The 25,903-nt window shown below is 33.2% G+C and overlaps 1 protein-coding gene across 1 annotated transcript in view; it reads right to left on the reverse strand.

Moving 5' to 3' along the window:
• Window positions 1-25,903, reverse strand: part of PTPRN2 (protein tyrosine phosphatase receptor type N2) — a 1,723,588-nt gene that overhangs the window by 39,804 nt on the left and 1,657,881 nt on the right. The window contains exons 18-20 of the mRNA XM_053715671.1: window positions 12,757-12,876; window positions 10,839-11,005; window positions 3,725-3,778 (exon numbers count right to left, since the gene is read on the reverse strand). Coding sequence (XP_053571646.1) covers window positions 3,725-3,778; window positions 10,839-11,005; window positions 12,757-12,876 — 341 coding nt within the window. The remainder of the gene's footprint in view (window positions 1-3,724; window positions 3,779-10,838; window positions 11,006-12,756; window positions 12,877-25,903) is intronic.

Genomic DNA, 25,903 nt, shown 5'->3' on the forward strand with positions numbered 1-25,903 from the left:
TAAATATAGGAGGGGGGACAAAAGGTATGCCGGGCTTCTCCCACTCCTTATTCACTATGTCCGCCACCCGCTTGGGTATAGGAAAAGCGTCGGGGTGCACCGGAACCTCTAGGAACTTGTCCATTTTGCATAATTTTTCTGGAATGACCAGGTTGTCACAATCATCCAGAGTAGATAACACCTCCTTAAGCAGTGCGCGGAGATGCTTTAATTTAAATTTAAATGTCACAACATCAGGTTCAACCTGTTGAGAAATTTTTCCTGAATCTGAAATTTCCCCATCTGACAAAACCTCCCTCATGGCCCCTTCAGATTGGTGTGAGGGTATGACAGAGCAATTATCATCCTGCTCTTCAGTGTTTAAAACAGAGCAATCGCGTTTTCTCTGATATGCAGGCATTTTGGATAAAATATTTGCTATGGAGTTATCCATTACTGCCGTCAATTGTTGCATAGTAATAAGCATTGGCGCGCTAGAAGTACTAGGGGCCTCCTGCGTGGGCAAAACTGGCATAGACACAGAAGGAGATGATGTAGAACTATGTCTACTCCCTTCATCTGATGAATCATCTTGGGCAACTTTACTATCTGTGGCAGTACTGTCCTTACTTTGTTTGGACGCTATGGCACAATTATCACACAATTTTGAAGGAGGAGACACATTGATCTTCAAACATATAGAACATAGCTTATCTGAAGGAGCAGACATGTTAAACAGGCTTAAACTTGTCAAGAAAGTACAAAAAACGTTTTAGAACAAAACCGTTACTGTCTCTTTAAATTTTAAACAGTGCACACTTTATTACTGAATATGTGAAAAAGTATGAAGGAACGTTCCCCAAGCTTATAAGTGTGAATTTCAGACATAAACATGTATAAAATGCTCAAATAAATCAATCGATTTTGCCCATAAAAGTGTCTACCAGTTTTATAGCCCATATTAAGCCCTTTATTCTGTTTGAGACTAAGAAAATGGCTTACCGGTCCCCATGAGGGGAAAATGACAGCCTTCCAGCATTACACAGTCTTGTTAGAAATATGGCTAGTCATACCTTAAGCAGAAAAGTCTGCTAACTGTTTCCCCCAACTGAAGTTACTTCATCTCAACAGTCCTATGTGGAAACAGCAAACGATTTTAGTTACTGCTGCTAAAATCATCTTCCTCTCACAAACAGAAATCTTCCTCTTTTTCTGTTTCAGAGTAAATAGTACATACCAGCACTATTTTAAAATAACAAACTCTTGATAGTAGAATAAAAAAACTACAAATAAACACCACATACTCTTAACCATCTCCGTGGAGATGTTGCCTGTGCAACGGCAAAGAGAATGACTGGGGTGGGCGGAGCCTAGGAGGGACTATATGGACAGCTTTTGCTGGGACTCTTTGCCATTTCCTGTTGGGGAAGAGATATTCCCACAAGTAAGGATGACGCCGTGGACCGGACACACCAATGTTGGAGAAAGCCCTTTTAAGGGCTATTGGTAGTTTAGCATTAGATTAGGGGGTGTATTTATTTTTGGGGGGATTTTTTATTTTTATAGGGGTATTAGTTTAGGTTTAATTTTTTATTTTGGATACCTTTTTATTTTTTTCTGTAATTTGTTTTGTAACTTTAGCTTGGGGGGTTGTATTTTTAAACATAGACTGCCCTCTAGGCAGGCTTATCTCCTAGTTAGAGAATATAAGTAAATTGGAATGTTGTTTAAAATTGTATTCTCGATCTGAAACTTGAAAGAAAAATTCTTGGTTTCATGTCCCTTTAATTACTATTTGATAAAAAATACACCTGTTCTATGTTATTCATTGAGCTTATTTTATCAAAGTTTGTTATATGTGAGCTTCTGTATCTTATTGTTAAGCTGCAAATAGTCTCCTGCACCCCGTTCTATATCATGCAGCAGGAACAGAAAAAAAAGTTTTTTTTAAATGAATAATGTTTTTGGCCACTTCGAAATGGCTACCAAGCTCTGCCCACTGATGACATTACGATCTGGGCTGCATTAAAGGCTCACTAGTTACTAAAGACTCACTAGTTGGATTCAACAGACTGTCAATGCTATTCAGCAGTGCCTAGATGCAACCCAGGTCATGATGTCATCAGTGGGTGGAGCTTTGCAGACATTTCAAAGTGGCCAAAAACAATATTCATTTTAAAATAACTTTTTTTACTGTTCCTGCTACAGGAGGCTTTTTGCAATTTAACCTAACGACTTTAAGATGACTAAAGTGTAGACTGTCCTTTTAATGTTTGTGCATTCTCAGTTCACATGTTAAGCAAGCAAGTAAGTTGAAAAAAAGTTGAAAAAATAACTCACATGCCATTTTTAAATTATGAAAATGCAAACACAACTAAGATGATAATCACAATGTTCATTTATGATTGAAATTATGTATTTAGAGAGGTTAGAAAATATTAATGATACAATTACACAAGATGAGATTTAATTGTTAACTTTACACCTGTCATAAAAATTAAGAAAAAAAAATTGCATCCTGACATATTAGGCAATTATCATAAATATTGAATCAATCAACCATACGAAACCCACTGCAAAAACCCAAATCAAAAGCCATTTTTTTTTTTGCATACTAGCCTAATCTGATTATAAGAAAACCATATTTTCTGTCTGTAATATAATACAGGCACCCTAACTAAACTGAAGTGACTACCAGAATGAAACAAGTTAACTTTGGCATGCCAGATATGATCTCTTTTGTAAGTCCTGCGACAAGCATCTTGGCTACATGCTTAAGGTTCTTCTACATTTGGAAGTGTTTATTGAGGACATTTTTATGTAACATATGTTCCTTTTTTTTTTTACACAGAGACGTTCATGTGAAATTTATTTTCTAGACAGTTTTTAAAAAAAAAAAAATATGGCAAACTTAATTTAGCTCAACTAAGTAATAAGAGGATGAACCTAGTCCTCCTGTAAAATGACCAGTCTTTGTAATATGTGTATGAATTCCACCCTTGATTGGCTAACAAGCTGTATTTTCATCTGGCTTGACATGCAGGTATTCCAGGTACCCAACTTTGAGTATAGTTTTTAGCAGGGGTGAGACACTGAGGGATCGAATCTCACCAGCAAGGAGATAAATCATTAGCTTATTTTACTGAGCCCTGTATTGTAAAGAAACTGACTCTCTTTCACATAAAGAATATTACTGAATTCCCCTTAATCAGATGCGTAGTTCAGAAGGAACAAAATTTCCTTTAAAACAATCCCTGAGGTGCCTCATAATACTGATGAGGGATCATACAGAATCTCACAAGACCAGAATCCAGCATCCAGTGAAACATGAAAAGGCCAGGGAGGTACATAGGGATCTTTTCCCCACCCCCTATGAGAACCAGGGACCTTTCATTTCAAGAGATTAAAATAAAAAACACAAAAACTCTTGAGATCATTGGAATCTGAAAGTCTCACAAATAGAACTATCCCTCAAAATTTGCAACCCCCTCCCCAAAACTAATAGGCTAAATTGGCTCATCCTGGGACTTAAACCTGAAACCTCGGGATTGGATCATTTTATTGCAAATTGACCTATTAACTAACTAAGAATATCTCAAATACAAATTCAAATTATAGGTCAAAACTGCTGGAAAACGGATCATAATAATTCTGTCACATTCTACATACAGCAGAGAATATCCCAGATTTGAATCATCGTACATATTTCTACAAAGTTGGAGCAGCTTCAAAATATCATACTTGCCTGCAGTGAACTATTACAGGACAGGATCGCCCCTTGTAGCACTTGTTAACTTTCCTGAAACAAAAAAGACAAGCAAGTCATCATTTGTTTCTGAAACATAAGTAGTAAAAGACAAAGAAGTTTAAAATTTTAACAAAATAGACAATTTACTATTTTTAGCCATAATCAGTAATATTAACATTGTAGGCAATATGAAAGGAGCCCAGCGATCAGTTTAGATCCATAACTAATCCAAATTTTAAGTGGGTTTAGAATGCCTTTGATTTCATAGAACAGGAATACTTTTATTCAGAAACCTATTTTTAAAGGAAGCTAAATGCTTAAGTTGTAGTTGGTTTTTAAAATAATCATAATAACAGTTATTTAAACTTACAACTAATATGGAGTATTCTATTCTTATAAAAGGAATGAGCTTGATAAAGATTTGGTAATGGCTTAAAAAATGGGAAATTACTACCCCTAATTAGATAACTGCCATCTGTATGGTGAGGAAGTCCACAGTTATACCAAGCACAATTACAATTTGGTAGCAATGACTTTTGTCAGCTTAATGGTGGCCATAGGGAGGAGTTAATGGTGGCCATAGCTTAAACTGGTGGCCATAGAGAGGAGTTGGTTAGCTATGTGGGAAGAGGTTGGAAGTGAAATTGGAGTACCTTGGCAAGCAAGGGCAGGCTTGGCATGACACAGAATGGTAAGGTTGCTCATGGGCGGGAGTTAGGGATTCTATAAAAGATACTGGTACATAAATACTGGGAAAGCAGCAGGTGGGACAGAAGGAAAGAGCTCCAAACCCCTGACAATTAAAAAAGAAAAGGGATAATTGGGTGCTAAACTGAATATAAAGGCAAACGATTTTAATGTGTTATCTGTGTATTCAACATCTTCTAAATTAGTTGATCTAATGAGTAACTCATTTCAACTTTTTAACATTGTTTTTTAAAATTATTACTGCCTAAAAACTGCAATGTTGCTTGGTTCACTCCATCTAAAAACCTGCCACTGATTTAAAAAAAAAAAAAAAAAAAGGTGAATTAATATTGTTTATATTATATTAGTTATTTAATTATAGAGGGACAATATATTCAGGAGTTTTATACAAGAGTGAAATAAATACATCGGGATAAAAAAAATTGAAACATAAGAATGAACTCATGGACCTCTCCCTTGGAATAAAAATAACATATGCCTAATATATATGAATTTGTATATTTAATATTTATTAAAATATTTATAAAGCATATGTAAACTTTTTAAATAGTAGGCAAAGTTGGAACAATTATTAAACAATAAAAATGTATCCTCCTTATAGTATTCCTAAGGTTAAAAATATATATTAACTTTTTATATCATTTTTGCACTTGAATCCTATTGTAAGAACAACTTACATTTTTATATAAATAAAAGTGAAAGTAATATTACTTTATATTGCCATGGATTCAATTAGCTACTGAACAAAGGCATTTATTGATTATTATCAGATCATCAGATTTATTAAAAACAATAATACTTTAATAGTTTTGTACTTTCATATTGTGAGAGTGTGTCAAATATAAGTATGTTTTTAAATATTCTATCTTTTTATGTAAATTTAAAACTAGCTTGTACATGGTTAAAGGGACACTGTACCCAAATTTTTTATTTTGTAATTCAGAAAGAGCATGCAATTTTAAGCAACTTTCTAATTTACTCCTATTATCAATTTTTCTTTGTTCTCTTGCTATCATTATTTGAAAAAGAAGGCATCTAAGCTTTTTTTGGTTTCAGTACTCTGGACAGCACTTTTTTATTGGTGGATGAATTTATCCACCAATCAGCAAGGACAACCCAGGGTGTTCACCAAAAATGGGCCGGCATCTAAACTTACATTCTTGCATTTCAAATAAAGATACCAAGAGAATGAAGAAAATTTGATAATAGGAGTAAATTAGAAAGTTGCTTAAAATTTCATGCTCAATCTGAATCACGAAAGAAATTTTTTGGGTACAGTGTCCCTTTAAGTACAAATAATGTAGGTGCATTTAATAGTTCTAAACAAGGGGGTGAAAGATAATCCTTTAGGAGATTTTTCTACAAAATTCACCTTTAAAGTCTACAAGGATTTTTGTAGATAAATCATTTAATAAGCTTTTCTAAAGTATTGTTATCAACCCAAAAGTGTTTTACAAATTATTACACAGATGTTTTTTTTTAAAAATAAACATGTTTTTATAAATTAACTTATTATTATTATTATTATTATAGGCATCTAGTAAAGTTACTGTTACTATTATTAATATTAGTTTTATTATTATTAATAATAATAGTAATAATAACTGTATTAGATGCGTTCTATAAATAAAAATGTGGAAACTTTTTACATTTAGAATTTTCTGTAGCTAATTTAAACGTAACTGATAGCCTCAATTTTAAAAAAGTAAATAGCAGAAATGTCTGAATAAATACAGACAAAAAAGTGTTTTTTTCAAGATTTAATATTTAAAAATCAGGACTAATGTGCAAAACCTAAAAAAATTTTGTTGATCAGGAACATAGATCTGCTTGGGAGGCTTAGGAAGAAAAAAAAATGGTTGTAGCATCAAAACCACAATACACTTTTATGGATTGCTAGGTTAAACCTTTTGTCCAGATATAAGAATTTTACTCAATAAATTTCTATCTTAATTCACTAGGATGCTGTTTTTAGGATTGCTGATCATGTTTAAGAGGTATGGAAAAATGAATTTGAAGATTACCATGCTAAGTACATATATGAACTATATACATTTTAATGTATGAATACAAATACTAATGATAAAATTATACAACCTACATTTCATATAAGGTGTGTAAAAGATGTATGTATAAAAATCATTCATTGGTGTAATGCAATACTGAGTGTTTAAGTTTGTGGAGTAATAATGTATTATTTTGCCATTTTTTTTTGCTTGTACACTTTAGTTTTTGAACAGACATCTTCAAATGTAACATAATGACATCATTAAAAAATATATTTATATAAAAATAGAAATACATAATTTTATTAAAACAAAGCATCAAACACATATGATTTTACACAAATTCTTTTTAATAAACACATTAGACATAGTATAAATATATACAAAATAACACATATACCATATATAATTAATGCATAATGATATCTACAAACATTGTATAACTACTTCAGCAGCATAACAGTTATTGTAAGCTTAAATAAATATATGACTTAACAATTATCTGCGCATTTATTTTGTCTGTCAGTGTGAAATGATAAAAACGAACAAGCAGCTCACTGCGGAACATGTTTTATTAATGTGTAGAGGCACAAGAGAAAGAATGATTAGTAATACAAACCCAACCCTTGGTTGAATGAGTGAAAAGAAAAATCGTAATGCAAACCATCAGCAAGCAAAGGTCAGAGGTCGTTAGAGGCACAGAAAAGGGGGCTTCTCATTTTGTCCCTGCAGCAGAGTCACAGTTTCCAATGATCACTTTTGTGACTATGCAACTGGGCTCATATTACTAGCTGCAACATCACAAAAATGACACTGGCAACTGCTAATTAGCTGGCAAAATAAGAATTTAACGATTTTCAAATGAGCGGTGTTAGTAAATGCCAATGCGTACAGCAAGAAATAAAGCTGATTCTTTCTCTTTTTTGTTTTAAGCAACATGATTAAATGTTTGAAGGTAGCGATGTAAATGGGCTGCACACATTTAGCAAATTAATTGCAAACTTGTGAAAGGAAGCTATGGAATACTGAGGGCTAGTAAAACTGAGTTTATCTTCCCAACAATAAAAGGGAAAATAAATATATTAGCTTTAAGGCTGCACTGAAGTTTCTGCAACCAACCAGTATGCATTGTCTCATAAACACCTTGAATAACAATCAGATCATTCTGTCTACCTACTGGATGATTGAGGGGTTGTAACACATAGACATGCATTACAGCACCCTCTGGCAGCAAAAGGGTTAAAGCACACACTACAAGCATAACATTGACCTTTGTTTCGAGGTTTATCCTGATATATAAACACTCTATATTCAGCCGCATTGTACAGATACTTTTAGATTGTCATGATTTTCAATGAATCTTTGGCCTAATCTATTTAAATTCACGATTGTGATATGTGCACATATCTGCTGAGCCCATTCACCAGCACAAAAATGTTGTGATTATAGGATACATATATAATAGAGGACTTTGATAAGCAACATTCTGAAGTATAAGTATCAATTTTCTTTAGATATTGAAAATGTGAGTGGAATTTAGAAAGCTAAATTAGATGCAGTATTTTCTATCTTCCTTATTTAGCTGAAGGCTCAAATACCCATCTACATTGTAGAATATGAAAAAAAATGTGTTAGGTATGAGACAGAATTAATTTCAACTTTAATAAGGTCTGTAATACAGGGGAAAAATAATCCTGGTCTCTTGTGGTACTGACTTCAAGAAGAAAAGCGCAGACAATCAAATCATTTGCAATGTACCCTTAGAAATAAATTTATATTGGTGTATAAGGGATAAACCCCCCTTAGCTATAAAGGATATGTAGAATCTTATTCAAATCATAAATTATAGAGTTTAAAATAATTTTGATTAAAATAAATTGAGTTATTATATACTGCATTACCCCTATTGACATGCTAAGGAATGAAGATCACTGCAGAAGTAATTGTTCCTGTTGAGGTTCAACCAATATATTTAATGATGTCTGGACATACAGTAAATGTATATGTGAAAAACGTTTAAAAAAAGTCTCTTGAATAAATCAATATCTTTGTAATTATAATGAGCAATACCTATAGAGGGAGGTTATTAGTTGTACTGAATATACTGTTCATCTTTCACTAAACTAAATAAAGGGAAAAACAGAGCTGTATACATCTACTGAATTATGTGATATCCAATGATAGAGCTCTCTGGAATGTCATCAATGCTATTCACATTTTTTTTAAAGAGTTATTATGTATGTATTACAACATCAGCACCACTGGTTGCCAGTCCTACCTGTCAGGCAAGGGGTTAAAAACATGGGCACCCAAAAGGGGGGGGAGTGAGCAAATTATCCCTTGTTAATTTTGCTCTTGATATCAAAGCATAACTGTCTACTTGAGTCATAATTATGCCAATGAGCCGCCCCAATCAAAATTATATGTGCCTCATCTGTACAACAAGTACAGAATCATTGCCACTGATAGTATTTTGCTTCTGGCATTTTAATTTTTTTGCCCCCTCACCCAGAAAAAATATCTATAGATGCCCAAGGTTAATCATTAGCAGAGAAAACTATAATATTATAAACAGATTGCATTTGTTAATATATGTGTATATGTATATATATATATATATATATATATATATATATATATATATATATATATATATATATAATACATATTGTTTGTATTTATGTTTGTGTTATATAATTAACCTTGCATCTACACCTGGAGTAAAGTCATTGAAGTATGTGTCTAATTTTCATGGAAGCCTCAAAAGAGGGAAGGAAAGAAAGGATTAATGTTATTGTTAAAACTCAGTCACAGTTAGGCAACTTTAGACACAGACAGATAAATGGGTATATACAGAAGACCGCAGAGAGTGTGTCACAGGCAGGAATTGAACCCATGACCTTATGCATCCAAGAACAGTTCCTTTACCAATATGTCACATCTTCTCAAACAGGCTTTTACAATTTCACAAAATGACAAACCCTGAGAAATAAAAGGTCACCGTTCTCTCTTTGTAACCCCTATTATTTTTGTGATATGATGAGCAGAGGCAGCATAAAAAAAGCCTAACACAATGTGATAACTGCAGCTGATTATATGTCAAGTACCATTCTACACCATAATTATGTGCTTTTATAGCCCATCTACAAAGTATCTGAGCTATATGAAGGTTTTTTTCTTTTAGAAATTACAGTAATAGAGTTTTTTTAACAACATCAAAACATGTGTTAGGCATTTAAAACGTTAGTCTTAAAATGTTATAGATTTCTTGCACAGAACATTAAGTTAGAGGTTTATAACTATTCTGTTTCTACATATGTATATACTGAAATTGTGTAATTGTTGGTATGTGTTTTCTGATCATACTTGTAGATCTTCTCTCAACTTCAATATAGTATTTTATTTTTATGTCAACATTTATAATAAAATGTTTTAATATTAGCAAGTTTCAATCTTTTTTTATCTTATATGATTAGTTATTATTAGTGTATTTATTCCAAAGCATCAATTTTAAAGTATTGAGGGAGACATTTAATTAAACCTGTAAGCACAGATATGCACTTACTTGCACTATTCTGGATATATTACACTTAAAAACATATTTTTAAAAGGCTCTAAAACTATATTATGGTATCAAAAAATGTTTAGTACAAACCATTGAATTTAATAATAATTTAGCAAGAAAATATTTTTAGAAAAAAACAGTTTCCTCTTAATACAGGATTCTCTTCAATGTTTAGGATGATTTATTCTAAAATTGTACTCCTTTTCTTTAAATAGTTAACAAATGATGGCAAGTTAAAGATGTCTCCACACTAGGCACGATGGGTTAACTCATGAAAGTTTTGTAATTGCATGGAAATAGTAGAGATATAAATTGAATTATATTCCCACAAGGAAATATCTCCAGATTAATTTTCACTGATTTATATCAATTGCTGCTTGTCCCAATATACAAGATGTAATCCAGAAACTAATGTGTTAACAGTACCTCTTTGTTGTTAATTTTGAGAGTGTTTACATTAGAAGATACAAAAGGCATAAAATGTATTGCTTAGGTTGACCTGGAGCAGCCAATCAAAAGAACACTGCCCATAGGCTACCAAGCCAATTATCCCTGAGGCTGCCAATTAGGACTGCAATGCATTGCTAAACAACGAGGTGCCAGACTCTGTAGCAGATTCTTCAAAATAAAACACATTTCAGTAAATAAGAAATGATAATGAACAAAATTACAGAATGTTTGCTTCAAATACATGTTTAGTAAAGAAAAGTGCATTTCTTAGCCAACATAGTGGACTTCACAGATTATATATATATATATATATATATATATATATATATATATATATATATATATATATATATATAATATATATAAATAGAAGATATTGTACCTGCGGTAATCTAGAAGAGATCTTGTTGAGGCTGGTACTCCGTGGTCATTCCAGTTGAGGAAATTGAACTGTGTGACCGTGCGAGTTTCATTGGTCTGTAGGTTTTTCAGATAGAAGCTCCTGACCAGAAAATCTTCACACCAGATATGTTCCGAGACCAGGTTTACCTGGAGGGGGGCAAAGATACAGGACACAATATAAGTACATTTCCAAACATCTGCATCAAATTACTTTACAAGAGTCTGGTTCCTCTAGAGAGTTGCGCACCTGGCACATTCATATCAACTCAATGGTAATCAAAATGAAGGGTTTTACGTATGAAAAAAAAAAAAAATCAGAAACAGCTACTGAGCTGTAAAGCTAATACTCAGGGATATGTTTGAGCTGTCTTGTTTTGTAACAGCTCTCAGGCTCTCATCTCAAAAAGCAATTTTTTAGCAGTTAGGAAAATTGAAAAGAAGTACCACATATAGGCGACACCAACGTCTATAATTCTAAAATCAAAAATATAAATTAATATTAGGGTTAAACTGAGCATAATCGAGGGCAATTTAAAATTCAAATATTAAGTTTCGTATTTTTGTCTTAAAAGTAACTACTGTTAATCTAAAGAACAATACTAATGACATTAAAAAACTAAAATTCAAAAATGTAACATTTTGCTGATAACGTAAATGGAAAGGTAAATTGCATTTAATTTGCTAAATAATGTTTTACTTTTTTTAAAACATAAAGAGCATGATATATGTGAGTTTCAGATTCTGATGACCAGTCAAAGGTTGGTCAAAATATTTTGAAGTAAATCAGTTCTAAAATTGGAAACATTTAAAAGAACAATTAGTGCAGACTAAAGGAGCACTGAATTAACATTTTCACTCCACTTGACATGCTGAAGAACAAGGAATCAAATTTCACAAAAAGAATAAAAATTACAAAATATATAATTTATTTTGCAAGATTTTACATACATTTTCTGTATATAAAGTTAAAAATAAAAACTTAGGACTGGAAACATTTTGGATCACAGGTTTTATTTATAAAGTTTAGGCACCTTATAAGCAGTCGAATCAATGCCCCCCCCCCTAATTTTTAAATATTGTGTGGAAGAAAGTGCAATTAAATAAATAAAACTAATACAAATTTAATTAATTAAAACTCCTGGCAATGTTGTCTTTTCAAAAGGATTATTTTTTATAAATTGGGATAAAAAACTAATTGTAAGTTAATAAATTATTAAAGGGCCACTAAACTCAAAATCTTTCTTTCATGATTCAGATAGAAAATACAAATTTAAACAACATTACAATTTACTTCTATTATTTATTTTGCTTCCTTTTTTAGATATCCTTATTTGAAGAAAAAGCAATGCACATGGGTGAGCCAATCACACGAGGCTTCTATGTGCAGCAACCAATCAGCAGCTACTGAGCATATCTAGATATGCTTTTCAGCAAAGAATATCAAGAGAATAAAACAAATTAAATAATAGAAGTAAATTAGAAAGATGTCTAAAAATGCATTCTCTTTCTAAATCATGAAAGAAAAAATGTGGGTATCATGGCACTTTAAGAACCCATGTGTACAACCTCTATCAACAGATATTCTCTGTGTTACCTATATCTGTACACTCACTTCTTCAAGGGAAGATGGAGTCTATTGGCTATTTTGGTAGAGCTCTTAATGTAGTTGATCAATAACAAATGTGGAATATCTGTATTCCATAGTTAACTACAGATATGATAGATATTAAACCAGTCATTGAAACATTGGTTTGGATCTTAGCATTTGGCTTTTATTGACATATCTAGGCACAGTTTACATTATTTATATGATGCCTTATTGCTATCATCACATTTATCGTGTGTAAAGCAATTTTTTATCAGTGAGAATTTTAGATATTTCTACTTTTCTTCAGTACCTCATAGATGTGATATAGGTTGGACCCCTCATCTGGCCAGTAGTGGTAACATTGCTTGACTCCATTTTCTGCAAGGGATGTGAGCATCACTATAACAACACAGCCGTTCTCCCAGACCATCTGTAGACAAAGAAAGACACACCGTGGCCACACTGCAACTGCTTAATTACTGTGTGACATGTATAATTACAGCACTCAGATACACAATCAAAATTCATTCCATTCACAGCAAATTTAAATTTCATTTTCATTAGACACTTTTACTCTGCAGCTGCTTCTAAATCCCTAAAGTACCCAGGCACTGCATAACATTTGTAAAGTATTAGATTTAAACATTTTCTTTTCATAGAAACTCTGAACAGTACAACAGGCACGTAAGACAGAACTCAGGATTTGCCTTCATTTAGAAAGCATAATGCTGCATTAAAGGGACACTGAACCCAAATGAGTTATTTTGTGATTCAGATAGAGCATGCAATTTTAAGCAACTTTCTAATTTATTCCTATTATCAATTTTTTCTTTGTTCTCGTGGTATCTTTATTTGAAAAAGCAGGAATGTAAGCTTACAAGCCGACCCATTTTTAGTTCAGCACCCTGGGTAGCGCTTGCTGATTGGTGGTTATATTTAGCTCACATTCCTGCTTTTTTCAAATAAAGACACTAAGAGAATAAAGGAAAAATGATAATAGGAGGTTAAAATTGCTGAACCATGAAAGAAAAATTGTGGGTTCAGTATCCCTTTAATGAAAATGTATTTATCAGAACCAAAATAATTTTTTTAATAACTCTGAAAATACCATCTAAGATAGATATCAAGTTACTGGAATTTGTCAATAAAATAAAGACCTATGGGTGAAAACATAATACAAATTGGTTTAATAAGAATGAATCTGTTATATATATATATATATATATATATATATTGTCACTTTAGATTTTACTAGTGTTGTTTTCATTACTCAGTAATAAATATTTTAAATGATAGTAGTGACGTTATATATAAGCTGCATTTTCTAGCAAATAATTAAATGTTAAGAGTATTATATCCTATATTATAATAGCTGAATTTAAATTATATTTGCAGTCTGAGTTTGTAATTAGTTGAACTAGACAGTAATTTGACATGGAGCATATTATTTAACCTCCACGCTAAATGCTTTGTTAAGCATCAGTAGGCCATAGCTAAGCTCCAAGTGAGAGTGAAATGGCTTATAAAAAAAGTACTTAGGCTCCCTAATAAATGCAAATTAGATTTTCTTATTTTTTTTAATTAAGCTCTAATAACAAAACAAAAAAACACCCAACAGATAAATGGAAACCATTCAAAAGGTGGCTGTGTGCTAATTAATGTTAGTACAGCAGACTGAATTGTAAATAAAAATTGTTGTAGCTCATACAGGTATGAGAGATGACAGACTTATTCCAAAAAGCAGGCTTCTTCAAAATTAAACTGCTAAATAAATAATGTTACTGATTACTAACTTATGCCAATATGTAAAGGGATAGCATACTGTAAATATTTGTTCCCAATTACCGCTTTAACCTGCTAAGGTGTATTAATTGAATTAAAAAAAAACGACTCCTTTACCTTTATTTTAACATTTAAAATATCAGATTTTTCCTCTTTGAATGTTATACAAATACTGCACAAGATTATTTAAGCAAGTAAAACAACTTTATTTATTTTACATTGTTCCCATCATTTAAAGGGACAAAAAAGTCATAATTAAACTTGTATGATTCAAATACAGCATACCATTTTCCAAATTTTTTAAATTTACTTCCATTTGAAATTTGTTCTCAGTCTTTATATACACGCTTTTTTGATGCGTGTATATAAACACTAGCATGTGCAAGAGTTGACAGTGCATACGTATATGAGTCTGTAATTGGATGATGGCTGTCATGTGATACAGTAGACAGAGAAATTAAGCAATGTTTTAAATTTCCCAGGAAAATCTTCTGATTATCTGAAATTTAAATTGCTAATGCATTCTCTTTTTAATGTGTATTTGTGTATTACACATTTCTACCGTATGTAATTGTCCTTTAAGTCTGAAAATTGTGGATTTCCCCGTCATGACAACTGGCATGCTTCAGGTGCATAACCTATCTCTACCTAAGTAGCAGCAAATAAGGTTATAATCTAATAGTTCAAACTTCTGATATATTGAAAGAAAAATTTTGTAATACGTAACTGTTCCTTTAACATGTTTAAATGCTACTGTTTCATGTACGTAGCAGACATTTTAATTTACTGTCCCATGAACAGATTTACTTTAAAGAGAAATTCCAGACACTATTGGAATATAATCATTTTTGCAATATACATGTGTTAGCAAAAATGTTTCTAGTAAAAGCTTTAGCTGTATCTAAATATGCTCTGTGCACTAGCATTTTAAACACAGCACTTGCTTAGAGAGCCTAAGGAGCTTGTCTCATCTGGTAATAACTACATTTTTTGATTGCTGACATAATACAAACCCCACTGGCAATCTGAGCAGCTACAGTATTTAACATGCCGGTGCACTAAAATATCTAGCTATGCTTCACATGCACGTGCAGAGAAAAATGTGCACACTAAAACAGTGATAGAAAGATTTTTGCCAATACATTTATATTGTAAATATGTTTCTATTCAACAATGTAATGCATCTATGTGCAAATCAATTTTGTCTGGAATGTCCCTTTAAACTCAAGGTAAATACTCAACTAACTTTCATTAGTTATAAATGAAAGATATATCAATATAGTTATAATACACTCTTCTGTACAACACTAATAGTATTTAATATATATATATATATATATATATATATATATATATATATATATATTAATTTAATCATGCAAATTAATGCTGCATTATATATAAAGAAACAATTACAAAATAAGATGAAATAAAAACTGTAGTTGGCACAAGTAATGAATTTAGCAATATACCAATGACCTAACAGATAAAGGGCTAGATTACAAGTGGAGCGCTAAATATTGCTTGGGTACAAACTATATAAGCACTCCACTTTGTAATACCTGCGCAGGTATTACAAGTAAAATGCAGTGCGAACGAGAACTCAGAGACAGCATCAGAACCTCGCGCAGCAAAGGGGGTAAGTAGCGCAGCATTTTTTAATATTATGTATATGAATATATACATATATATTTATGCGTTAATATGTGTATAAAAAAAGGAATTTTGAATCTAAGTATAAAAATGAAAACTTTATTTAATGCGTTAAAAAGTAATATCACAGGTAAGACAGTGAACAAACGGTGTTACGCGTTTCGGCAGGTGCTGTAATCATAGACCTATAGTGCAGTAATTGGTATCAAGTGAAAAAGCAAGCTCTACACAGCTATTGGTTAATTATATACACATATTAACACATAAATATATATGTACAGTATATAAGAATATACATGTATATTTACATTGCGGTCTATGGGAACGTGAGCTTGTGGTAGCAATAACCATCCACTTGTAAAAGGCTGGTGAATTATTGCGTTCCTGATAATTTAGCGCTCCACTTGTAATCTAGCCCTTAATGTTGCATAATTTATGTGTAAAATTTAACTTTCATGTAATACAAAAGAAACATTGAATTACAATTCTCACAGCACGTATATGACATTTGTTTTAATTCTTTTTTTTATTATTTGCATCAGAGAAATGTTACAAAGTTAATTTTTGGGATGTTCATTCAGAGGTTTTTGATGCCCCAGAATGCGGAGCTGGATTTCTTCTTATGATAGTGAAACCCACTAAGACCTGGATTTGCACACATCTTAGTGAACTGCACTTTCACAAGAAGGAATCCGGCTCCCAAAAGGGCTAAATGCACATGTCTACTAGCCACTGTCATAAAGTTAGTATACAGTGCTTTGTTTTGAAGTTGTTATCTAATAAGACCAATTAGGGACAGATATCTAGCAGGGTTATAGCCTTGATAAGTCAGCAGGATGCATTTCAAGTTCTGAGAATGATAAAAATGCTCAATTTTAAAAGCTAGAATACATGAAAAGGGGTTAAAATAAATAACGCACATATATTGAAAAGTTGTTTCATTATGTAGAACTAAACATTATAAATAAAAATATGCAATATATTTACTGTCTCTTTAAAGGATCATTAAAGAAACATTAACCATCATTTCAAATGTAGAGTGGCAGTCGATTTGATGCCAGGATTTGTTGTATTGGGTTTACCATTACTAATCTATACTATGTACAAATACATATGTAGGCTGCAGTCAGCTAGAGAAAAAAGCAGGAATTTCAAATGATACATTCTGTACATTACACATCCCCAATAAAGCCTAAATACAAACAATTTAATTATAAAAAACAAGCAAATCAAGAAAAAAAACATTGACTGTAGAAAAGCTAAATTCTGGAATGCCCTGCCCCCATGGGGAAAGAATTAAAGGTTTGAGCAACTACTAAATACTAATGCAGTGCAATTTTACTTGAAAAGCACCACAGAGATGCAATCTCTTGAAAGCTTACAAAAGTCATTATGTGCTACAAATACTGCCAATAGGTTTAACCAAATAAGCAAGTCAATTCTTTACCTGCAGATGCAAACCTGAGATTTCAGCTGCTTTAAAAAACACTTTACATAATATGGGAATTTAGGTTTCATAAGCACTAAAAATGAACAGGAACTTAAAAATAAAAGTGTACAGGGACAGCTGTTATAGACACCTATGATTTCTATCAAAAAGGAAAACTCCATTTCTGTTTTATGATTCAAATAGAACATACAGTTTTAAACAACTTTTAAATGTATTTATATTAACTAATTTGCCTTGTCTTTTGTTGAAAAGTGTACTACTAGGAGCTAGTTGCGGATTGGTAGCTGCACATATATGCCTTTTGTAATTGGCTCACCTGATGTGATCAGCTAGCTCCAAGTAGGGTAGTGCTGCTCCTTCAACAAAGGCTAACATGAAAACAGCAAATTTGATAATAGAAGTAAATTAGGAAATTAACTTGAGAAGTTTTCTGCATGCCTTTGCAGCATACGGGCAGCAGATCCTGTTTGTCCACTGCCCATATGTATTATTACACTCATGTAATGCTGCCCCCTTCTCTCTTGCGTCCAATTGTGTGAGAGAAGGGCCAGTCAATCACCCAGAGGGAGCGACTTTGGGGTGATTTCTCTCCGCCACTTGAAATGTGGCGGAGTTTGTAAGAAGCTGCATAGTACATAGAGCTCTTTGTCTCCAATCTTTATGTATGAATTGGTCATAACTTTTCCAATTAGGGGCCAAATTTGATTTTTATATATAAAGAGCAGATGAACAAACCATATGAATTTATTTAGAGGAAAATTAAATTTTGAATGTTCAACAAATGCATTATTTTAAGATATAATGCAATAGCACTCACTCTACCACCCTGGAAACAATTGCGCAGATACCCATGAAACAAGATCAATATGGAGGAACCACCATGCACCAGAGCTCCCAACCATCCTAGTGTTGGAACTTAGTTCACTTGTTCTTTCCTTCACTTACCATATTTTTTATGTACCAGACCAGCTTCACAAAGTGCAAAAAGATCAATTATTTCTTTCTTTCCTTTTCAATTTCCCTCAAATATTACAAAACTAGAAATGTATTTTTTTTTAGATTTTTTTTCTCCAACAGGACTCAGAACTTCTTTGGGAGCAATTTTAAATAATGAGGTCTATTCAGCCTGTAAGAATTGCTGAATGAAGTGTCTCATATTGCTTTTTGTAGGGTATTCAAGTTTGTGAATATTTCAATGCATCTGAAAACTTAGATATCATGTGATTTGGCAGTTGCTTTGCATAACATAAACTCCCCAAGATTTTGCATCGAGTGAATTAGACCATTGGGCTCCAATCATATTTGAAAACACTTTTCAAAATAGTATTTTGCATGACTTTTGGGCTTCTTTTTCAACAGCCTGTACATCAATTTTGTCCTATTTTGAATAACATATCTTGGCCACAAAAAAATTTAACAGTTTTTGTACATTTTTATTTTATCTATAAATAAAAATAAATAAATCCTGGCCTCATGAAAAAAATATTAGTACAACTTTCTTCACTATAAAACTAGCTTGAAGCTTAAATATGATCATTAGAAGGTTTTTGATTTAACAGTCTGTAAAATATTAATTAAAATATACAAAACAATATGGTATTGATTAAATTATTAATGTTTAAATTATAAATTCTGTATCCATGCACATTAGGCAGCCAATATCAATATTAAATCAATTAGCCGCCATATTTTGCTTTCACATTGACTGCATATTGCTATTATGTGGAAACCCTGTTATGTTTTTAATTAATTCTTAATTAATTAAATATAAGTATTCTAACAGGTTAAAATGCCATAGTCAACAAAGCCAAAAATACCTTAAAGGGACACTGAACCCAAATTTTTTCTTTTGTGATTCAGATAGAGCATGCCATTTTAAGCAGCTTTCTAATTTACTCCTATTATCACATTTTCTTCATTCTCTTGGTATCTTTATTTGAAAAGCAAGAATGTAAGTTTAGATGCCGGACCATTTTTGGTGAACAACATGGGTTGTTCCTGCTGATTGGTGAATATATTTGCCCACCAATAAACAAGAGCTGTCCATGGTTCTGAACCAAAAATTGTCTGGCTCCTTAGCTTAGATGCCTTATTTTTCAAATAAAGATAGCAAGAGAATGAAAATAGGAGTAAATTAGAAAGTTGCTTAAAATTACATGCTCTATCTGAATCACGAAAGAAAAAAATTTGGATTCAGAAATTGTCACATAGCAAACTCTTATGGATTGGAGAAAATATGTATTACTACTCAACTCAACTAATTTTATTGAATTGCAAAGAATTAAATCTGATTCATCCCAGTGTGTTTAGATTCTGGAATGCACAAAATAGTTTATTTACCATCTGAACAATCTCAAATTTTTACTAATACACCTAATAACTTACATTTACTGTCATGTTGGTCATCATGTTTAGAAAGTAATTTGTAGCTGGTATTATGTTTTTGTTAAAACAACTTGCAAAGGTTTATTCAAAGCATTTTAACTTGAGAATTTAGAAAGGGACTAATTCTTGTCCATCAGAATTTCCATGTCAATCAATATATTATGTGCAAGCTAACATGATTTTTGGCTTTGTTTGTAAGCCATTACAGTCTATTAGGTTAGACACTGTTTAAATTAATAAACTGCTCAAATTCCATATATGATAGAAAAAGCTGGCAGAAGACACAAATGACTATAAGAAACAGGAATTTCACAGGCTTTTCAATTTGACAGCTTATTGGTTCAATGCTGATGATGCATAACACATTTGAATTTTTTTTTTTATTTATTAACCAAAAATGTCAAAGTGTGAAAATAATAATTTCATATAATTGAGTAATTTTATAATTATACTTGCAATATTAGAAAAAAGTATATTAGAAAAAAAGATTGTTAAAAATGATTTCAAGCACCAGTACAATTAGGGTAAGCTATTTCATGGTGTTTACACACGTATCAGCCCTTGCTAAGTTGGGCACTAGGCATACAAATGAGTTGCTGATCTCTGATCTGCTGATCAAAAAAAAGCCTTTTTAGAGGGGGCGGAGCCAACTGCCAAGCTTGCTGGACACATATAGTAAGAGCTCTGGCTCTTAATGCTAATATTGGGGGATAATTGATAATATCTGATAATATTTACTACACTCAAAAAGTGCCTGAAGAAGACTCCTACAAGTCCATGTTTGAAACTGAACAAAGATTTTGATTCAGAAGTGAGAGTGACCTTCTACTTCAAGCTGCGTCTTTTGAAACTGCCACGAGGACACAGAGCTCAACTACGACTCTTAAATGCCTCATAATAGCTTGTAGTCCAAACTACCTTCATACTAATTTAATTTATGAACCTGACTGCATCTACGAAAATGGCACTGACATCTCTGACTGACTCGCATGCTACGGTGCTGTCTCTGCTAAAAAATCTGGCATGGCGGATGGATGAGAACTTTGCTGAAATCACAATGCTGCTACAGCCAACTGACAGTGATGTGCCAAACCAGCCCACAGTAATAGGTGAGAACCCAGTTAAGCCTGAGCAGACCTTTGCGATAGCAACTGTTTTACCTACTATAGGAGCAATCACTGAGGACTATCCGCTGGATGGATCTCGGCAGTGTGGGACCGACTCTCTAGAGCATACTAGTTGCAGAGGACTCTTGGATCTGAAGTGCCAATCTGACCGCTCCATTGGTGCCCTGGGAGATGCTGTTAACCCCTCTCTACCCACCGCTCATCCCGACGCTGTACCGCAAGTGGACAGGATGGAGACTGTCCACTTTACTAACCTAAGATCGTCATCGAAGGTTTGCGCAACTCCATCTGTGTTAGTAGAGGACGTCCCTACATTGAACTCTGACAAGACAAAGATGTTGGATATCGCAGCTAAAAGTCGGTGCGCCTACGAGATATCATGGCTATTGACGAAGTCTGCTGACCTCTATGACCTCAGGAGAGGTATTGGCTAAAAAGATGTTATGTCCCGTGCCTGCTTTCTGTGACTACTAAAAAAGATTTGATTATGGCCCTCGATACACTCCTGAACTTGGTTTAGTTGCGCTGCAATTTGCCCAGCGCTGCTATTCCCTACAACTCATATGGACTACTCCATTATCTCCTGTTTAGCCTGGAAAAGAGACCGCTATTTGGCTCCCACATTCCAGTGGGTTATTGTAGCCTGGAACTGTCCTATGAGAGCTCCTCCTAATGGAAGACTACACTTAGCTTTTTAAATATCTTTATCAGGTCACCCCAGCACAGCGGGATTCTAATATATGCCCCTTATATCTAAAGAGCTTGTTGTTGTATAGATAATGTGTGAGTGCTTTGTTTTGCATAAATATGTTGAATGTTTAATTAGGCCTTAGCAATCACTACGCATTTTTATTGTAACACTTGCTAGTGCTGGCTCATACTATGGTCATAGCTATTTTTGCGCTACGGCTTCATGCATCAATTGTACTCTGTATAGCATGGATGACTGCGAATGATGAGACTTTCCCTTATAGTATAGTTTGACAACTTTCTCCTGACTATTGTCAGTCTATAGTTCATTATACCACTGTTAATGTTAAACTTTGTTTTTTCCTTAAAGCACTAACAATAACCCAGGCTGTTACTACTTGCTGTATATAAATAGGGGTAGTGTCCAGAGGCTATCTTTCTTCCATGACTACCATTAATTGAGCTCTCCATTACATTAGTCTAGGATATATGTACTTGTTGTGCTCTGTCAATGGACCTATAGAGAGTGTAATCAACCTATCAACTGAGTGTCTCACATTTTGTCCAGTAATTGTGGAGTGAAGTTTTCAATCTAATGTACAAAGCTAACTCTTATTCTCCCCCCCTCCTCTCTCCCTATATACACATAAAAGCATATTTCCTCCTTCTCCTTCAGCTAGCAGGGAGGAGGGTAGTCTTGTAGCAACCTGAGACAACAGGTTCTAGTGTTGTCTGTTTAGTATGCTTCATACACCCAGTCCTCTTAATGTTAAAATTTAGAGAAATGTATGAACACTGTTATTCTATCTGAAGTAGTTTTATTGGCTATTGGTATAGATATCCTATAGACTACCATAGCTGCTTATAGGTTATGATAAATGCTTATATACCACAATGCACGTAGTGATACTCTCCTACTGAACTACAGCTATATATCTATACCTGATAGACCCTCTACTACTATTTGCGTTCTTGCTGGCTATACTATTTTGATCTAACGAATTTCATGGTAACCTGAGCAATCCATAACCCACCAACTGTTTTGATGTATGATTACTGAGCAAACTTGAAGGATTATGTGTCAGGTTTTATCTGGCAGGTCAGTGTTAGACTAGGTGTTACTCTGCTGTAAAAGTTAATATATAGAGAGAGCTAAGAAATGTTATGTACCTACTATGGTTTTGCTTATTGTTTATGTGTTGTGTTCTTACCTACAACTAGAGACTATGGCTACTTGCTCACAACAGAGTTTTATAATGCCCTTATTGTTTAGTGAGAGTACATGCATTGTCTAGTGCTTCTTGACTAAGTTATGTTTGTTTTTTTTCATATAAGTCAGTAGTTCTATCAACACATAGTTTATATACCCTATTTCGTGCCCACAAGTGTGTAAAGTTGCCAAACACCATATGATTTGTAACGTCATCTTATCCTACAGATAAAAAAAAAATTTTTTTTAGAGGTCCCGCCGTGTTCCTTAGTCTACCCATATATACATATGGCTCCGCCCTCCACCCTTTCCCTCATATATATAGCGGTGCTCACCCGCTGAATTTCCCCCTCCCCCTTACTATATAAGTATTCCTTCTCTTCTTGAAGCTCCTTAAGAGCTGCCCACCTGACCATCAGTTATCTTTTTTTTTTATATAATTATGGCCCATTGGGCCTAAATCTGTGTCCCCAATTGGTCAGTCACTTATGCTATCTTATTAAAAAACCGAGGTTTCATTAGCCTTTCATCAATGTTTTATGTAACTGCTGAAATGTTTCGCTCTATTTTGTTAGTATCTTTTTCTTTCATCAAAAAGGCGTATTATGTTTTATGTTTGTTATGCAAAACCTCAATAAAAAATATTTAAAATTTAAAAAAAAAAGCCTTTTTAAAAGGTACATGGAACACTAAATAAGTTTTATAACAATAGTACTGACGATATCTCCCACCTCTCTCTATTCATGGGTGCTGAAATCTAAGTTTCATTGCATTCCTGATGCCTGCAGTCAAATCTAGGTTCTAAAATGGTGGCACCCATAATTAGAGGGCAGTAAATGAAATATATTTATGGCACCATGTATGAAGCCTCATAAGCTGCTCTGGAGCCCTTGCAAGGCAGGATCGCACATGCTATCCTGCTTCCCACAATGTAAGAAGAGGCGGTCATTAGACTGCTGCTTCTTACACTCTAAGCTACCTCTGAGGGGGCAAAGAGAATTCACCCCAAACTCTCTCGCTCAGGGTAATTGACAAACCCTTCTCTTGCGCAATTGGTCATGCAAGAGAAGGGGCGGGCACTGCACACTCATTGGAGTGTTGGAGTGTGTAATCATTCATACGGGCTATCGGATGAACAGATCCGTTGTCCATATGCAGCAATGGCGTGTGGATAACTTCTCAAGTTCGCAAGGCAATTAATACAAGGGGTCCTTGGTGATTAATGTCCTTTTAATGCACTTTGCATTTACAAGAGATTTAAAACTAGTATGCTGGAGCTGTAAAGCCTGCTATTTTATAGTCCTATTCCTTTCACTTTTTTAACATCTAATCATCCCAATGCAATTATAAATAAAAAAATTACAAATGATATAGTTCAAAATGATAGCTTTTTATTTTTTTTCTTTATTCAGGAAACAAGAGTTTATTAACAATAACTAAAAAAACATTATGCTGTTGAGTTAATTAATTTAAAAAAATATGCAAAACGATGCTCAATTTTGTTTTCTAATAGACTGGACCTCCACTATTGAATTAGCTCAATGCAACTTATTTATGAAGTGAAAGCAGTATAAAGACACCAGAAAACTACATGCAATTAATAATTTCATACAATTTAAGACGTTTCATAATTGACTAATAAATCTCCCTAATACTTCACTACACTCATAAATGGCCATGACATTCACTGTCTTTAATTGGTATATATAATTCAAAACTACTACTCAAAATGTGTTTTTAACAGGTTCAATGTAAATAATCTGAAATTCTACTGAAAAAGTATTTTCTTGGAATAGTTATATCAAAGTGTCCACATGAAAGGTACAGGTGGAGTTTGTCAGATGAAAGGGCTGGAAGCAAATCCTTTGAAAATGCAGAGATTTCAAAAGATTTGTAATGGATTTGAATTTAAAACCTCACAAAAAGTCTACAGATACAAATTGTCTGAATATGCTGATTGACTGGAATCAGGGCCAATTTTGCCAGTTGTAAATTTCTGATCATGTAAATTAGTTTTTTTTCCTTCTTTTTAACATCACCAAAGTTATAGCACCTAGTTTACGATTACATTTTTTTACATTTTATAATACTTTTACAGATCATATTTATTTATTTAGCAGCTGTTATTTTGTTGGGTCATTAAATAAAAATGAAAGTATTGATTAATGCGACAACAGACTAACGTGATACTATAATACTAACTGCAATGTTTATTAGATTACGGTAACTAGTTTAGTCCTTTTCTATTTATTAATGGAACGTTCTAATGTATAAAATACGCACTATAGCTCATTACAGCATGTCGTTGTTTTCTTTGTTGATTCTAGCCTATTAAATATTTAACCCCTTTGTAACAGACTGTCATACCTTGTATGTCGGACATTGCAATGGCTTCCAAGGCTTTAGCACCTTCAAATTTCTGCATGTCTAAACCAGTGATTTTTAACCTTTTTTTTGCTGTGGCACACTTTTTTACATTAAAAAATCCTGTGGCACACCACCATCCCAACATTTTAAAAAAATCACACATTGTAGCCTAATACAGCATATATATATATATATATATATATATATATATATATATACACATACACACAAACACACACATACTGTATGTATTGTGCTGTTATGCCATGCCTCCTACAAACTACCCCTGCATTGGGAGTAAAAAACAAGCAAAGTTTAAAAAATATGTCACACTGTTGTCAGTCTGCCGTGGCACACCTGAGGATCTCTCACGGCACACTAGTGTGCCACGGCACACTGGTTGAAAAACACTGGTCTAAACAGCCCTAGAAGCCCTCGTGATGGTCAACATAGAGGGTATAGATAAGTCACAAGTCATGCTCAGGAACCACAAGCGCTGGCAGCTACAAGTAAATGTTGCTGCTGAAAAACATATCTAATGTTTTTCAACAGAAAATCACCATTAAAGTATATAGGGATTTTTATAGATAAATAATTTGATACATTTTTCTAAAGGATTATGATGGACCTCTTTATGCTCGAGCAGTTTAAGCATTTACATTTTGCTTTAGAATATTCCTTTAAGATGAAGACTTGTAGTCGGCTTTTGATTAATTGCCTGGCACACACTAAACTGAGATTTCCTGTAGTGTATAATAACTTCACTGACACCCTCTGCCAGCTGTTATCTGAG

This window comes from Bombina bombina, chromosome 5 (assembly GCF_027579735.1).
Source record: "Bombina bombina isolate aBomBom1 chromosome 5, aBomBom1.pri, whole genome shotgun sequence".
Taxonomy (NCBI): Eukaryota; Metazoa; Chordata; class Amphibia; order Anura; family Bombinatoridae; genus Bombina; species Bombina bombina.